The sequence below is a fragment of the Quercus lobata genome, chromosome 9 (genome assembly GCF_001633185.2).
Source record: "Quercus lobata isolate SW786 chromosome 9, ValleyOak3.0 Primary Assembly, whole genome shotgun sequence".
NCBI lineage: Eukaryota > Viridiplantae > Streptophyta > Magnoliopsida > Fagales > Fagaceae > Quercus > Quercus lobata.
Genome location: NC_044912.1, coordinates 11,700,477 through 11,718,592, shown reverse-complemented (window position 1 = coordinate 11,718,592; position 18,116 = coordinate 11,700,477). Strand labels below are relative to the sequence as shown.

Sequence of the window (18,116 nt, the reverse complement as noted above, 5' to 3'; positions counted from 1 at the left end):
AATCCCTAAACGGGGCCCGTGGGGCCCGCGGAGCCTGGCTGGGGCGGATCCGGGCCCCAGAAAAAAACCCGGTACCCTAAACGGACCGGATCCGGGCTGCGGATCTTGCCCCGCGGGTCGGGTCCGGATATGGAAAAACCCGACCCGTTGCCATTCCTAGATTTCACACTTTGTTTAAGATTTTAGAACCCATAATACTTTTATAAGGGGTTGTCAGCTTTAGTGTGTGTTTGTATTGAGCGTTGCGTTGCGTTTTCTGTGTTTCACACTTTTTTTTTTTTTTTTTACATATCACGCGTTTTGCAGAAAAGGGAGTCAAACGGTACTGTAGCGGTACTGTAGCGGTTACTGTTCATTGAACAGTAACCGCAAATGTTGACTTTTTGCAGTGAACAGTGCACATGTGCACTGTTCACGGACCCACAAATTTCATTTTTTATCAATTTTTTCATTAAAAATGGGTCCCACAGCACTATTCATACATTTAAAAATTATTTTGCTACAGTGTTTTCAGTTTTCAGTTTTCAGTTTCAGCAAAATAAGTTCTATCCAAACACACCCTTAGTATTGTGAAGGGTTTCTGCCCATGGAATTCTCTTGAAGCACTTGAGATGAATTATCATAACAAGTTCTAATTAGTACCTGTTTCCACCAGTTCAGACACTTCAGAGCCTTTAAGAACCACAGATTTTAAGCTAACTGTAGATTCTGTTGCGAGATGATTGTCTTTGGATTGCAACTGTGATTAAAGAGGCAAGCTCTGTTCTTTGTATATCAGATCAGAATTTGGAATGATGTAACATTTCCTTTTATGACATATGTCACTGCATGGCTGACTCTTGATCTATGCTATAGGTGGTATGATGTCGTTGATGGTGAAATCCAAGACAGAAGATTCAGTGAAATGTGTAGTCGTTGATGGAGGAGAGCTCAAGTCTAGGCGTCACTTAAATGTTCAAGGAAAGAGTGCAACACTACCTTCCATCACTGGTTAGACCTTGAATCTTTATGCCCTCTGTACTATCCTACTGATTTGCCTTTTCCTCTCTCTCTCTCTCTCTCTAGGTGAGAAATTTTTTCATTTTCCAAATGGGTATAAATGTTTATATTGGTTTGTTGCAGTGAAGGATTGGGATGATATCAAATTCGGAGTGGGCAACAAAGTTGATTGTTATGCCGTCTCCTTTGTTAAAGATGCACAAGTAGTTCATAAATTGAAGAATTATCTGCAAAGTAAACATATAGACAAAATACCTTAATTTAAAAAAGAAATTTGAACATGCTTGTTAGTCTTCCCCAAAGTACCAATTATAATATAATTTTTCCATTTTCTATGGCAGGCTGTGGTGCAGATATACATGTCATTGTCAAAATTGAAAGCGCAGACTCTATCCCAAATTTGCATTCCATTATCACAGCATCTGATGGGGTGATCTCCCTAATCCTTGCATTTTATCTTCTAGTTGCTGCTCCATTTGATGGACAGTTATCATTTAGACCTAGAATTCCACCAGTTTTCTTTAATATTGATCTAAATCTGGCTTCTTACTTATCGATGAAAAAAATAAAAAATCTGGATTCTTGCCTTACTTGTGTACTACCTGGCACCTGCTTGAAGTAACACGCTCTTCCTATTCCAGGCAATGGTTGCAAGAGGAGACCTTGGTGCAGAGCTCCCTATTGAGGAGGTTCCACTTCTGCAGGTATTTTACTTTTAAGTTTTAATAGAATAGCAACAAAAGGGATGTCATTGCCTGTTTTGGTGGCCTTTTATAGGAACTTTTAAGACATCAAGTCGAGTTACTCTTTGACATTCAGAACATTTCAATACGAAATGCAGGAAAGGCTGTTATTGTGGCAACAAATATGCTGGAAAGCATGATTGTACACCCAACACCAACCAGAGCAGAGGTATCAGACATTGCCATTGCTGTCTGAGAGGGTGCTGATGCAGTCATGCTTTCTGGTGAAACTGCTCATGGAAAGTAAGCTACTTCTTTTTGACTTTGTAGTCTGTTACTTCGGATGGTTTTTTTTTTTTGGATAAATAATTAATTTAATTAAAAACAGAGAAAGTGGTACCCAATTAGCTGTATACAGTTAGACACTAGTCTGTTACTTTGGATGTGATTGGAGATTTTATTTTATTTTTTGGTGCAAGCATCATGCACAATGAGAAGTATTTACTTACTTCTGATCAATCCTTGGTGGGTACGAAGAGATTTGATGTCCCTGGAAGTATTTACTTACTTCAGGTTTGGTTCCTGGCTGTCAAATTTTGGTCACTGCAGATTTGTGTTTCAGTGGTGTTGCTCAGGTTGCAGTAGAGCAAGTAACATCCACATTGCTTACAAGCCACTATGGGCTTAAATAATATAAATTATTTATGTGTAAACTTTTACACCTTAATGCACTCAAATGACATGATTTCACTGCTGTGCAGGTTCCCTTTGAAAGCTGTGAAAGTCATGCACACAGTTGCATTATGGACTGAGGCTACAATATCAGGCAGTGAAATGCCAGCTAATCTTGGTCAAGCCTTTAAGGTTATTTGATGCAAATTTCATGTATTTTGATGTTTCATGGAGTCTCTATCTGCCCCCCCCCCCCCCCTGGAAAAAAACCTATTTGATTTTTAACACTGAATACTGACTGGAAGTTTTTTTGGTTGTGTGTAGAATCATATGAGCGAAATGTTTGCTTACCATGCAACCATTATGTCTAACACTCTTGGAACCTCAATTGTTGTCTTCACCAGAACTGGTTTCATGGCTACACTACTGAGCCACTATCAGCCTTCTGGCACTATTTTTGCTTTTATAAATGAGTGAGTTTCTTCTATCCTTAAGTCTTAAAACTGTTATGCAATGAGGATACTGTTTACATGGGAGGTTATGATACAGTATTGCATATTGGACCTCATCATGCTGCAGGCATATTTTCTGTCTCTATTAGATTTTTCTTTAGGCATAAGTCTACTCTTGACAGACTCTTAGCTGGTCATTGTGATGCAAAATCTGGCATAATAAGTGTTTGTTTGGTTTGCGTGTCCGCGTTTCAGGCTTTTTTTATTTATTTTTAAACTTGTGCCTATTGCATTGTTCATGTTCTGTGCAAATAGTCATGTGAACAGTAATTTTAAAAGTGAATAGTAACCGGAAAATGATTTTTTATTGTTATCAGTTTTCAGCAAAATAAGTGATATCCAAATGCATACTAAATGTCCTATCTTGTCTTATGGCTGAAAATATAGAACTGCTAAGTTCGTTAGTGTCTGGATTAATTATTGAAATCCAAAATTAACCTGGAGCTTGGAAAACCAAATTATTTCCCTGAGATCAGCTACTTTTGAGAGTTTATTTCTATTAATTTACATTTTGTTTAAATATCGTTGAGTCGGAAGTTCATGAATGAGGTCTATTGTCTGCTTGATGAGTTAATTGAGAGTTCGGAGAAAAGCCAAGGAATGTAAATCTAATAATGTGGCTGATCACATAACTTTGATGGCCATGCAGGAAGACTATTCAACAGAGGTTGGCAGTGTGTCAAGGAGTCTGTCTTATCTGCATGCAATTCTCAGAAGATGCTGAAGAGACATTTTCAAATGCCTTAGCTTTACTACAGGTAAAGGTTTTCGCAAGTGAATTTACTTGCACCATTTGACTTGGGCAATAATGAAGATGTACTGGTGTGCTAAAATTTAGCTAACAAAGATCAGGATTAAATATTACAATAGAATTATAACTTATAAGTTCAAACTTCAATGTGTTTTTCTTTGAAACCCAAACTTAGATGGGTTGTGGTGCATCTGGCTTTCAGGGCAGAACTTCAACCTGGGAACAATCCATATTTAGATAGGATATATATATTATATAATAACCTTTGTGTTTGGCTTGCATTAAATGCTCCTGTGCACTGTACGCAACATGTGTCCTAAATGGCCATGTGTTGGTCCCATATCTCGTCTTGTGCATGGAAGCATTGGATTGAAGCCTTACCCCAATAACCTTCAACATGGGCCCAATATCTCTTGCCCTGTGACATTTGTGCTTTTGCTTTTCCATGTATCTTACATGGTATACTTTATGACTGACCATGCTGTCCATTTGGACTGATGAATGGCATTTCAATTTAGAGGGCATATCTCTATAAAAGACAATTGGAGATATGGCACTCCCAATCTTAAGTGGACTATCCTTTCGCAATCTTTATAGTTTTCTTGGAAGTCAGAGACTCAGAGCTTGTTGAATTGTGTAAGCCCATAAGGTGATGAATAGATGCTATCCATAATTCAACCAGTGTTGTTGCCATAGAGTGCTAGATTTCACTGACAGCTAGATTTTTTGAATCCGAAAATTCAAATTATATAGGTTTCATACGATCACATCTTCATCATTGTAATATACTCATTTGGTTTCCATGTACAGAAGCAAGGGATGGTGAAGGAAGGAGAAGAGGTAGCACTTCTCCAGAGTGGAAGACAACCCATCTGGCGGTTCCAATCTACCCACAATATCCAGGTACGGAAAGTGTAGATGCCTGTGATTATTTTGAACTGTCCGGGCAGTCGTATCTGTTCTGGGGTTTCCCTCTGATGGATAGACGTGAATTTTGCTTGCATTATTATCTATGTGTATTTCATGGTTCCACTTGCTTCTCTTTGGTGCTTTGTTCTGTTTTATTTTTTGTTTTTGGTAGAATACCGCTTTATAAATTTCCTGATATATGTTCAGAAATCTAGAGCTTGCAGTTTTATCTTGTTAAACACCAACACAGTTTGTCTGTAAGGACATAACACAATTTGATGGTCATCCAAAGTATTAATCACAATACAATCACTGTGGAAACCAGATGATATAAAATTCAATCACTAATGTCAACCAATCAAGCAATGGTATAAAAACCAGATGGTTTTTAATAAACTAATATTTAATCTATATATTCTTGAATTTTCATTTTGTTCCGGTTCAAATAAAGTATATTATCTCTAACTTATTTTATAGGGAAAAAAACAAAAAAACAATAAGAGTATATTCTCCATTTCCATGTACATACTATGTGGCATCCGATATCCACTATAATTATAGCAGTGTTTCAAGTTTTCACATGGGCATGTATCAAATTGAAGGAAATATCCAACCACATCCGCATCTTTGATTCTTCGTTCTTGTTTTCCAGAAAAAAAAAAAAAAAAAAAAAAAAAAAAAGAGAAAAGAAAAGAAAAGAAAAGAAAAAGGCATACATGAAATCACAACACCGTGACTGAAAAAATTGTACAAGCCAAGAAAGTCAAGCTCAACATTCGAATTTATGTATGGAATCATTCCAAGTAATTAATCCATACTAGCTTAAAATTTCCAATTTATTTAATTATTTTTCCCTTTCGTGGCTATCCGACCACATCCACATCTAGTGTCATCCAAATAAAATGAAAAGAATATTCACTATTTTGTAATAGTTTTGGGTAGAGACATATTAAGTACCCTCAGACACTTCCCTTGATGTAGGAACTATATCCACTTCTATAATCAAAATACCTGGACCAAAGCATCACACCTCCATATTTAGGTGATCCCTTTATCAATGGAAGTATTTGAGATGCCAACACATTGGGTGGAATATACCTGCTACCTGATGCCACAGAAGCTGCCGGTAACCCTATAAATATGCTTCCAGCATTTATCGATGCAGTCCATTTTTTCCATGAATATTAGGGTTATTGATGTTGCCAACACTGTATTGGCATGGATGATTGTTTCCCTCTCCCTTGTGTGTGTGTGTTTGTTTCTCAAAAAAAAAAAAAAAAAAAAAAAAGAACTGAACCCAAACATGGTCAAAAAGCCCCATATTAAGAGCATTACCAACAAAACTATCAGGAAATGGACATTGAGGAGCTGCATTTAAGTGCACAACTCTTCCTGACTGACTATATGCCTTTAGGTACCTAGCAAGATCATCCCAATGAAGTGTTGAGCCAAGCTCTATGTCAAAATCTATGCCATCTAATATTGCATCACCTAGTGGACGTGAAGGTGACTGTCCACCCAAGACATTGTTCCAAAAATAATTAGCTACATTTTTGGCATCCATTGAAGAAGCTAGAGAGTAGCTTCCAATTCTACCTCCAATTGAGAGTAGCACCTTAATTCCTCGACTTGGGCAATATCTTATGGAAGGGCTAACCATGGTGCACCCATTCGAAGCTGGGTTACAATGGCCCGCAAGGCTGATTTCTGGGGTTCTACCATTGCCAAAATGGTTCAGAAAAGATATGATTACATGGGAATATTTTCCAGTGGCACATGTTTCAGTTTGAGTTCCTTCATAGCCACTCTGACCCCAGTAAACAGCAATGCCACCGGCTTGAGAGGTTCTGATGAAGACTAGGACGAGGAGAGGAAAGAGTACTAGAGCTGTAGCTAGAGGAATTTTAGCCATTTAATTTTACCAGTTATCAATATGGCAATGTCTTTGGTTTTTGTTGCTGCCATGCTATGGGGGGTTGTTCCCTTTTATAGGATTCAGGAATCAGGATATACGTACCTGATTTTTAAATTTTGACAATGACATGTTTTGGTTCAAAATTTCGAAACATTTTACTTAATAATTATGCCCTTAATATTTCGGTAATTTCAAGTACATTTCATGTTAATTTGATGTGTTCACAATTTAGTTCAAATTTTTAGTTTAGTAAATGTTAAATTGTAAAAATTACAATTTTAAATATTTTTTTGGATAAGATCTTTTATGTGGCTAGTGATCTCTTGGAAGCCAATAAGTTTTGGAGAAATTATATAGTCCTCATGATGGATCACGTTACTTGTCCACCATTCCAGTAAAAGACTCTCACCTGTTTAAAATTGCCAAGTCAGTAGTCAGTTTTTATTTAAAACTCCACAATTTTAAACAAGTGGGAGTCTTTTACTGGAATGGTGAACTACGTCACTTGTCCACCGTGAGAACATTATAATTTCTCCAAGTTTTGACATCATATATAATCCTAAATTCCTACTGCAAAATCTCTTGTTTTTTTTGTTTTTTGTTTTTGTTTTTGTTTTTGTTTTTTTTCGGTGGCTAAATAAATAAGTAAAAAAAGGTGGAGTTTATGGGTGCAAAATCCATATTATAAATTGTTTAGACACTAGCAACTTTGATTTTCCAAAGAAGGTAGAGAGAAAGCTTGTGTATTGCCTTATGATTAATTGTTAGTTAGTTTTTTGCTTTTTTGTTTGTTATTTTAATTTTATTGTGGATTGCAATTAGTTTCACAAGTAAAGTTTATTGTGTTTTATAATAGAGTTGCGTTTGAATCCCGCCTACAATGTAAAAAAAGCAATTGATATCTTAGAGGGACTACGTGCAAACCATAGCTTTGTTGCCCTATCTAGCTGTGAAAAGCGGGTCAAAATGGGCATTTGCCCCTTTCTCACAAACTTTTCAGCATTTTTCCCCTTTTCTCAAACTATTTAGGAAAATGCCATTGTTTTGAAACTCGAGAATGTGTGGATCGAGTTTTACTAAAGAAGTCAATATTCGTATGGTCGAGTTTGTCTGACCGTTGTGCCATGTTGGCAAAGCAGACGTGGCTTTTTCCAATAAAAAAAATGCTTGTGTGAACATGCATAACTCGGTAAGTAGGAAATTGAGTTTGCCTTAATGATTTGATTCCCTAACGTCTCACAATGCCTATTCACTCTCTACTCTCTCCCTGTACACTCCCTCGCCCTCTACCATCACTCTCCCTTTACACTCTTCCTCGCTCTCTGCTCTGTGATCAATCTTCCCCACTCTCCCCCACTCTCCATCAGTCTCACTCTCCCTATCCAGTCTCCCTCACCCTCTTCGATCAGTCGTCGTTGCTTCCGTCAAACCCTCACCGTACCCGCCGCCGTTGATTACAGGTATGTTGCTCTACTTTGATATCTTTTCTGATTTTGGGTAATATTAGGTTCTGTTTTATGTGGGACTTTGATTATTTTGTTGAAACTTACTAAAAAGTAGTAAATTTACTAATCAAGATGAGAATTTTGTTGTCTTTTATATGCTGCAATGATGATGATCTAAAGTATTTTGTGTTATTTACTCATTAATGAGAATTTTGTTGTCTTTTACATGCTGCAATGATTATTTTCTCATTAATGAGTTTCAATGTGCTTGGGGTTTTGACGGGAGGTTTTGGCAAATCAATTGGTGGTGTTGTGGTGTCAGTGGTGATATCTCTGAGTTTCATCCTTTTGTTCTAAATTTCTGTCATAGTAATGACAATTGAATGGAACATAGAGACGTGATAATTAATTAGGAAATTTATTAAACAGAGGATAAAAAGAATTACAATTCCTTGATTCTTTTGAAGGATGTAGCTCTAGATTCTTACAAGTTACAAGACAAATTTGTTGGACTGATGCTGTTCAATTTGTTGGACTGCTGCACAGTGACATGGCTGCTGTTCAATTTGGGTCTTTACACACCTCATGGAAATAATATCATGTTAAAGCATAGATCTTCTCTTTAGAGTGGTATCATTATTGAAGCCAATAAAATTTGTTTATTTCTTAGTATAGAAATTGAGGCAAACTTGCTTTTTCTATAACACGAATGAATGCTTCTTGTTGCAACGTTAGAAAGACTCCTTGCAAATAGCATGAACAATAGATGTGGTCAACATATTTATGTTTTTCAAATCAGAGAAGTCATGTTTTTGAAAGCACTTCAATGAATACACACACACACATTTATAATGTGAGGGCCTTGTATGTCTTTGAAACATGCGCTGAAATGCTGATTACAAGGTCAAACAAGCAATAAGGTTTAGTTAAGCTTTTTCTTGCCTAGATTGAGCTCCGTTGCTCCTAAATTTTGGTGATTTTGGTGTTGGCTTACTGCACCTCAAATCTATGTTCAACTTTTTTTTCTTTCAATGCTAGTCAACTAAACACTGATTTAGTACCAAGGGTCTAGGTGCAAGTAATTGGTTGTGAGAGTTGGTGATGTATCTGAAAATTTTCAAGTAGTTGTACAGATGCTTGTTCGGTCACTCCAGTCCATATTATATTAGAAGCCATGTTTCTTGACAAACTTAAGTCAACAAGAACAGTCCAATACTTTAGTAAGCCTAAAAACTTTGCTTCGATATCCAAACTTTGCAAAGGGCCTGAAGAAACTATGAAAATTGTGAAAATTTTCAAGTAGTTATACAGATGCTTCTTCTCCACTTTTCAATCTTAGTTTTCTCACCATAACTTTTTTGTTTTGTTTTTGTTTTTGTTGTAGATGTAGTATGAATCTTGACAGCAGACAAAATTCCGCTCTCTCGATCTTTTCTTCCTCACCATGCAGATGACATGAACTTAACCATTTGATTACATTCAACTTTAATCTACCGCAGTAGAATGTCAACATCTATGTATAAAAAAAAAAGTTTACAAATTATACAACTGTTGGCCATTTGTAAATAAGTTTGATGAATTTGTGAAAAATTGTAAGTAAAATGTCAGAAAGAACGTCATTCTTGTAACTACAGAAGCATGCAAAGTTTGTAGCTAAAAGAATTTAGCAGTGCAACGTGTTCATTTGCTGCAAGTGCAATCAGAATCATCAATTTTAACTTTTAACAACTTCCAAGAGGAAAAAAAAATGGTTTATCACCAAGTATCTAATTAAATTACAAAGTAGTAAAGAATTGCTGAGAGAGAAGGTGACAAAATGAGAATGAACTGTTCCTACCATGCAGCTATTATGAATTGTTCTTAGAGAAAAGAAGAGTCATTTTTCATGAGCCACCTCCTAACATGAACTGGGTTAAAGAAAGCATACTCTTGACTCTCGAGATTCTTCAACTAACACGCATATCCATTCAACAATGTCTAAATGCCCCCGAAAGAGGGGCCACATGGCTAATAACCACCAATAACATCACAATCGAAGGTACAAGTACACTTCAACTAAATTAAAATTACATATGATCTGTTTGTAAATTTACATTTTTGAAGCTGACAATGACGGCGATAAGAGAAAAGGCAATAAAATAAACCATCTAGACCACACCCACACAAATATTACAAACGAGTCCTGACATTCATGTATACATGTGCAGCTGCAGTAGACAGACATTAACACCAAGGTAAAAGAAAACCATTAGAGTAAAGGCACTAGATAGAACCTCTTCAACTTCATGCAATTGCTAAGTGAAATTTACCATCCAGGTTAAATGTATCGCCTTCAGTAGCAATCCCTGCTACTTCCTGATATGTAATTTGAAATATGAAAAGCATTAGTAATGATTCTTAGCATGTGTAGCTAATAAGAAAAAAATGTGAAAAAGAGTAAAAAAATAAAATCAAAAACAAATTAAAGAACACGATCGAAATAAATTGTCGCAGAGTAGCAGAAATAGAAAATTCTTAGGTATTCTTGAAGCAAGGAGAAATGGTGCTCTCTCCTCTCACATTCATGATGGACCTTATCATGAATTTAATGAATGGACCCAATCATGAAATACCTAAGAATTACTCAACAACAACAAAATATATCTAAAAACATGTGAAAAAGAGCTATAGATGACTTACTTTGTTAACCTCACGTTAAAAGTGGTTACCCCTGCCTCTGAAACATCCTCCAAAATCTTGCCTTGTTCACTTCCATTGTTACGTACAGCCAATCCTTCATGTTGTCCAATAATAGGAAATAGGCATGTCTCCATGACCGCTTTAGAATCAAAGAACTGCATATGCCCCAAAAACCTACAGCAAATCCAATTCCTGCTCCAACATAAAACCATTTCTCGAATTCATCTCTATTGTCCTTGTCATCTTCAATACTGCCATTGTCAGTTGGTAAACATTGGTTTGGTGTTTCTTCACCTGGACACTTTTGTGTCAGTGGAGGCCCACAAAGAGCCCTATTTCCAGTGAAACAAGTTGCATCAAAGCCCTGGAGTTGAGTGCCTGAAGGAATTTTTCCAGATAAATTGTTGAAAGATAGGTTTAGGTGGCTCAAAAACTGTAATTCTGACATACTTGATGGGATTTCACCTGAAAACTGATTCCATGACATATCAAATGATTCTAACAGCTTCAACTGACCAATTGTTTGCGGAATTTCTCCAATTAAGTTGTTTTTGGATATGTTCAGTACAACTAACTCCAAAAGGCTAGTAATTTCAGTAGGAAGTTTTCCTGTCAACTTGTTACTTGAAAGGTTAATGATCTTTAGTAGTCCAAGATTTTTGCCAAACTTGTACTCCCTTCCTTTCCATGCAACCATAGCACTGTCAACATAATCTCCATTACTATTTCCATATGAGTCATAGTAACCACCCTCAAAAAGATTAGTTGAAGAGTCAGCTTTGTGAGCCATGGCAGTGAAATTATTGAGGCACTGTGGTATAGTTCCAGAGATGTCATTTAAAGAGAGGTCCAAGATTCGTAAATATTTCAACTTACATGTATCCCATGGTATGCTTCCACTAAACTTATTGGAACGCAGGATGAGAACAATCAATTGTGGTAGGTCTTCTGCAATCCATGCTGGTATTTTTTCGGAGAACCTATTGTTTCCCAAGTCCATAAATCTCAAGTTGCTACAATTTTTCAAGGAATTAGGAAAATCTCCAGAGAAAGTGTTATCATGTAGACTCAATGTGTGGAGCATCGACAAGAAGCCGAAAGAGCCTGGAACTTCACCAAAGAAATTGTTGTTTGCCAAATTCAAGATAAGTAGATTCGGCCAATTCATAAAACAATTAGGAAGTTGCCCAGATAATAGGTTATCAGATAGGTCTAGAAAACCCAACCCCCCATCATTGACTTTACAAAGAGGTGACAGTGGCCCCGAAAAGCGATTTCTGGAGAGATTCAAGGAGCTGACATTAGTTGAAAAAAGTGGCAGTGGACCCTCTAAACGGTTAGCACTCAAATCAAATTTCAGTTCACTCGAACTCATTTTCGACACATTAGGTAGCTGTCCATGTATTTGGTTGCTAGAAATATTTAACCTATATAATTTAGGAGGCAAGTTCGCAAACCACTCTGCTGGAACGGTATCAGAAATTTGAGCATTGGAGATGTCAAGGATGGTAACATTCCTTTGGGTTCGGATCCAATTTGGAAATCTAGGCCCTAACTTGCAAGATCTCAATTGTAGTTCATCCAATTGGAAAGGGGGAACCCAATTGAAGTCAAATTCAAGAGTAAGAGAATTACCAGATAAGTCCAATGACAATAATTTGGAAAGATTTGAGAAATGTGCTCCAGAGATGACGTCTTGCAAATAATTCAACGAAACATCCAAATGCTCCAGATTATGAAGGTTTCCAATGGTTTTGGGCATAGTCCCATTTAATTTGTTGGACCAAAGTTGTATTTCTTTTAATGATGGAAACATTGCAAAATCAGGCAATGATCCCCATAATTGGTTCCTTGCTAATTCCAAAACCTCTAATGAGTCTTTTGCACATCCAAACAAGTCATTGATATGCTCAATGAGTTGTCCATTGAGATTGTTCCCTGACAAACCCAATTCACGTAAAGTACATATATCCCCAATGAATTTTGGAATGTCATTAATTTCATTATCGCGGAGTTGCAGACTTTCAAGAGAAGTAAAAGATTTTGAATGATTGAATTGGGAAAAAGATGAAAGACTCATCAGAGGAAGATTACAGGCCGACATATCCAAGGTTTTTAAATTAGGGAGACTACTCACAACTTCAAGCCAATCATTGGCAACACTGAGATTTGTAAAACTTAGGTCAAGATCTTCTATTGAAAACATATGAGACAACCATTCAAGATTTTCAGATTTTGTCAAATTATTCAAGCCAAGATAAAGATATTGCAAGCGTGAAAGGTTTCCAAGTTGATGTGGAATTGGGCCACTAAGATTGGTCTGAGAGAGATCAAGGTGTTCTAAGTTACTTAGAGAACCAATGAAGTCTGGGATATGGCTATGATTAAAATCATTGAAACTGAGATCCAAATAAGTCAAATAAGGCAACTCCAGTATTGAAGGACTAATCATACCTCTCAAATTACAAATACCAAGCTGAAGCTGAATTACATGGCCTGTTTGGTTGCTGCACTGAATCCCTTGCCAATTGCAGCAATTCTTTTTTTCTTCTTCGCTCCCCCATGAAGAGAGCCAGCCTAGGGGATCACTGATTCCTTTTTTGAACTCGAGCAGCGCTTGTCTCTCATCTTCTGGGCAACTGATGTTGTTAGCATCTCCAACCCCTGGAATGAATTTGCCAAGGGTTAATCTCAAGTGCACTAAAACGAATAGCGTCATAAATGCATAAGGTAGCTTAAAGGACCTTCCATCCATGATCATAGTCATGACCAATGAACATACAGGCAATTGATATGTAGAAGATAAGGATGTGGACAACATCGAGAAAGTATAGTAGTGTGGTTATTTTATTTTTTTTTTTTTTTCTTGAGTACTCAGAACCAGGGGCGCCCAAAAATTCTAAGTAATATATAGTACAAGGTGTTATTTGCATACGCTAGGACAATCGGCTTTTTTACATACCTATTGTACTTGTACCGTGCATTAGTTTATTGTAGGAAAACAATTTCACATTTGGGGCCACTGCAACTCTTTTAAAAAAAAAATAGGTCCCACCTTATAATAATATTATAATAAAATAAAACCACTTGTACAGCCTACTTCTCCACCACTATTTTGCTGAAAAGAATTATGAAAAAAAAAACCTACTTTCACTCATAGCACCTCAAAAATGCGTTCATAATTTTTTACAACTTTTTATCACAATTGTTGCATGGCAAAGTGTGATTGTTGAAAATAAAATTGTGAATTTATGTGTTAGTATTTATTAATCACTTACAGTCTATCATATCAAAGTTTTGACAAAAACATTGTGAAATAATTTATGGTCTAGAACTACTCATATCACCTCTGTTATGTATAACCCTTTTTTCTTTCCTCACCAACATTTTTCAGTCTCAAACCCAAGTTTTTTTTTTTTTTTTTTTTACAAACCCAAATTTTAATTGTATATGACAATTACATTTGCATATAGTTTTTTATTTATTTTGTTATTAATATCAAATTAATAGATTTTCGAATTAATTTTACTCTCTTTTGATCTTGCCCCCCCTAACCTAAAATCATGGCTCCGCCACTGGTTAAGTGTATTGCCTTCAGTGGTAATCTCTACTTCCTGATATGTAATTTGAAATATGAAAAGCATTAGTAATGATTCTTAGCATGCGTAGCGAATAAAAAAAAGGTGCAAAAAAGAGTAGAAAATAAAATCAAAAACAATTTAAAGAACAAGACAGAAATAAATTGCCGTAGAGTAGCAACAATGAAAAATTCTTAGATACTTTTGAAGCACAGAGAAATGGTGCCCCCTCCTTCAACATTCATGATGGATCATATTATGAATTTAATGAGTAGACCTAATTATGAATGTAAGAGAAGATAACACCATTTTTAGTGCTCCAAAGTACCTATAAAAATAACTCAACAACAACAACAAAATATATCTAAAAATAGATTCTCAAAAAAAAAAAAAAAAAAAAATCTAAAAACATGTGAAAAAGAGCTATAGATGACTTACTTTGTTTACCTCACATTAAAAGTGGTTACCCCTGCCTTTGAAACATCCACCAAAATCTTGCCTTCTTCACCTCCATTGTTACGTATAGCCAATCCTTCATGTTGTCCAATAATAAGAAATAGGCATGTCTCCATGACCGCTTTAGAATCAAAGAACTGCATATGCCCCAAAAACCTATAGCAAATCCAATTCCTATTGATCTTCTTCTTCTTTTTTATTTTTTTTATTTGAATGATAGAAAATAATCCTATTGTTTTTTTTAATACGAAAATGACAACACTGTTAAAAGGACTAAAAAGTGGGGTTTAGTTAAATTTTAGATTCAACAATTCAACTCAATGTATTAAATAAATGACAAACATTGTAATAACGGTAAAATATTATTTTGATCCCTAACTTTTACCAAAAATTCATTTTTCGTCCATAAACTCTAGTAAATTCTTTTTTTGTCCCTAAACTATAGAAAAGTTTATTTTTAAGTTTGTTCTTGTTTATTTTAATAATTATGATGTTTTCTTGATGTATAGGAACATTAACAAATGATATGTCAACAAAAATTTCATAAATAAGCTCAATATCCTCTAAAATCTAAGCTACTTCCAAACAATAAACTCTATCAGAATTGATGAAATCAACAAGTTTTCCAAAAAAAATTGACTTGGTTTATACAATAATAGATGAAATAATAATTAAAAAATTGACTCGATAAATAAATAAATAAATAAATATATATATATATATATATGAACTAAATCAAAATTATCCCATCGTTCTTCTTTTTTTAATAGAAGATTTTTTATTTTATGTTTTTATTTGAACGACAGAAAATGACCCCATTGTATTTTTTAATATGAAAATTACAACATTATTAAAAGGACTAAAAAGTGGGGTTTAGTTAAATTTTAGATTCAAGTTCAACAATTCAACTCAATGTATTAAATAAATGACAAACATTATAATTATAGTAAAATATTATTTTGGTCCCTAAACTTTACCAAAAGTTTGTTTTTGTAATAAACTTTAATAAATTCCTTTTTTGTCCCTAAACTATAGAAAAGTTTATTTTTAAGTTTGTTCTTGTTTAGTTTAATAATTATGATGTTTTCTGGATGTATAGGAACATTAACAAATGATATATCAACAAAACTTTCACAAATAAGCTCAATATCCGCCAAAATCCAAGCTACTTCCAAACAACAAACTCTATCAGAATTTATGAAATCAACAAGTTTTCCAAAAAAATTGACTTGGTTTATACAATAATAGATGAAATTGACATAATAAATAATAATTAAAAAATTGACTTGATAAATAAATAAATATATATATATATATATGAACTAAATCAAAATTATCCCATTGTTCTTCTTTTTCCTTTTTATTTTTGTATTTGAATGACATAAAATGACTCCATTGTTTATTTAATACGAAAATGACCCCATTTTTAAAAGGACTAAAAAGTGAGGTTTAGTTAAATTTTAGATTCAACAATTCAACTCAATGTATTAAATAAATGACAAACATTATAATAACGGTAAAATATTTTTTTAGTCCTTAAATTTTACAAAAAGTTCATTTTTCATCCTTAAACTTTAATAAATTTCTTTTTTCCCCCTAAACTAGATAAGTTTGTTTTTTCATCCCTAAACTATTGAAAATGTTTTACTTTTGTCCTTAAACTTTAAAAAATTTCTTCTTTCATCTCTAAACTATTAAAAAAAGTTTTTTTTTTTCATTCCTATTTTTGTCTCGAAACTATTGAAAAAAAAATGTCTACAAAGTTTAACGATGAAAAAAAAAAAACTTTTTCAAAGTTTATGGATAAAAAATAAACTTTTGATAATATTTAGGAACCAAAATAGTATATATACACACACAATTATAATAAATTTTCTTTTTAACTCCAAAAAAAAAAAATCACACTTTAAACTCCATCACATTAGAGAGAGAAAAAAAAACATATTCTTTTGGATTTGATTTTTTTTTTTAAAATACTCAATCAAATTTAATAATTGAAATTGAATTTAGAACTACATGACATCCACTTCAAAATAGGCAATCACATTCACAACCTAATTGACACACACACAGAGACTAACAGATAGTTTATATACTCACAAACGTAAAGGGTAAGCGCTTGTGTGTAAACTGTAAAGGGTTATAGCTTATTTGATTTGAGCTAAAAGCAAATATATGCATTTTTCACTAGCCTCTCATGTGCTTTTTATCAGAGTATTAAGAATTCACAGGTTAAAGAGCATCGATTTAATCAGAGATTGAAAGAAGAAAATAAGGAGAAGCAGCCTATGAAGAAGACTGAACGTAAACGACAGTAGCCTATTGTTTACTTTTACTGTATACGACTTGTAGCTTTTGTATTGTATAGGTTTAGTTGGTAAATAGCGTGCAAGTCACGTGATGTGCTTGTACAGCTGTTAGAACCCAATTAGCTGGTTTAAATTTTTTAAATTAAGTTATTTATATTTGTTATTTGAAAGTGTTTTCAATTTTGTAATTTTTTAAAGAAACATAATACATTTACATTCAATTATTATATAAGGTGAGATATTTTGTATATAAATAATGTAATGTATGGTAGTAATTTGTTTTTAGTACTCCTTACAAACGATTTGTCCTTTATACATCCTGAATGATCTAAAGAGAAAGATATAAATAAATCAATTACTTATATTAGAAAAAAAAAATTACAAGACTTTAATAACATTAAAAAAATGTAATTTTATAAAAAAACTTACCAACATTACATTCAAAAGAATAATTCTCAATGAATCATCTCTTCTTTTTACATAAAATTTTCCTTTCAAAGCATTACCAAATTGGATCGAAGTGGACTGAATAGACGGAGTAGACTAAATGGACTGAATTGGACTGAAATGGTCTCAATTGACTGAAGTAGACTGAAATTGACCGAAGTAGACTAATTAGAACGAAATGGACCTAATGGACCGAGTGGACCGAAATTGACCGAAGTAAACCAAAATGGACCAAATTAGCTGAATTGGACCGAAGTATACTAAATGGACTGAAAGTACTGAATTGGACCGATATGAAGCAAAGTGGACGGAATGAACTGAAATGTACCGATTGGACCAAGTGAACCAAAGTGGACCAAATAGCTATGTTAATGTGGCTCAGAAGAAGGTAGCAACAATAAATGCTACACTTTATTTTTTAAATTATATATTAATTTCTTTGAAGATGAAAATATCACAAAATTAGACAACGATTCCATAATACGATTCCATGATAAATCCATGATCTCACTCTTATATATTCTCCCTTTCTTCTCATCAAGATTCAAATTTATTATTTGGTAGAGAATTGCGCAGTTGGTGACCCAACAAAGCTAACCCAGTCAAAGTTAAATTCTAAGACAAATTGGTATTTTTAATCCCCAATGTCATCATCATTTTTATGTGAGTATCAAGTAATGGGATTATGGGAGGGATTATCTAGCAAAAAAGAGAAGAATAATCCTTTATGTAGTTGCGTCTACTATAACCTTTATCATATC

The 18,116-nt window shown here is 34.3% G+C and overlaps 1 protein-coding gene and 2 pseudogenes across 2 annotated transcripts; 1 reads left to right on the top strand and 2 right to left on the bottom strand.

Moving 5' to 3' along the window:
• Nucleotides 1-661: 661 nt before the first annotated feature.
• On the top strand, nt 662-4,980 carry LOC115962217 (annotated as a pseudogene).
• A 246-nt stretch (nt 4,981-5,226) lies between these two features.
• LOC115962216 lies at nt 5,227-7,183 on the bottom strand (annotated as a pseudogene).
• A 2,645-nt stretch (nt 7,184-9,828) lies between these two features.
• On the bottom strand, nt 9,829-13,426 carry LOC115961057 (receptor-like protein EIX2). 2 transcript variants are annotated; one of them, XM_031080105.1, is made up of 3 exons: nt 13,310-13,426; nt 10,566-13,229; nt 9,829-10,241 (listed from the first exon to the last, which is right to left on the bottom strand). In XM_031080105.1, the coding sequence occupies exons 1-2, from the start codon at nt 13,314-13,316 to the stop codon at nt 10,591-10,593; spliced, it is 2,646 nt and encodes an 881-aa protein (XP_030935965.1). In that variant the 5' UTR covers nt 13,317-13,426; the 3' UTR covers nt 9,829-10,241; nt 10,566-10,590. The 2 variants fall into 2 exon arrangements, with proteins under 2 accessions (XP_030935965.1, XP_030935964.1); XM_031080104.1 differs by having other exon boundaries at nt 10,566-13,426.
• Nucleotides 13,427-18,116: the final 4,690 nt, after the last annotated feature.

Excerpts from the sequence above, each read along its gene's own strand:
- LOC115961057 (XM_031080104.1), bottom strand. The coding sequence starts at position 13,386 with ATGTTGTCCACATCCTTATCTTCTACATATCAATTGCCTGTATGTTCA.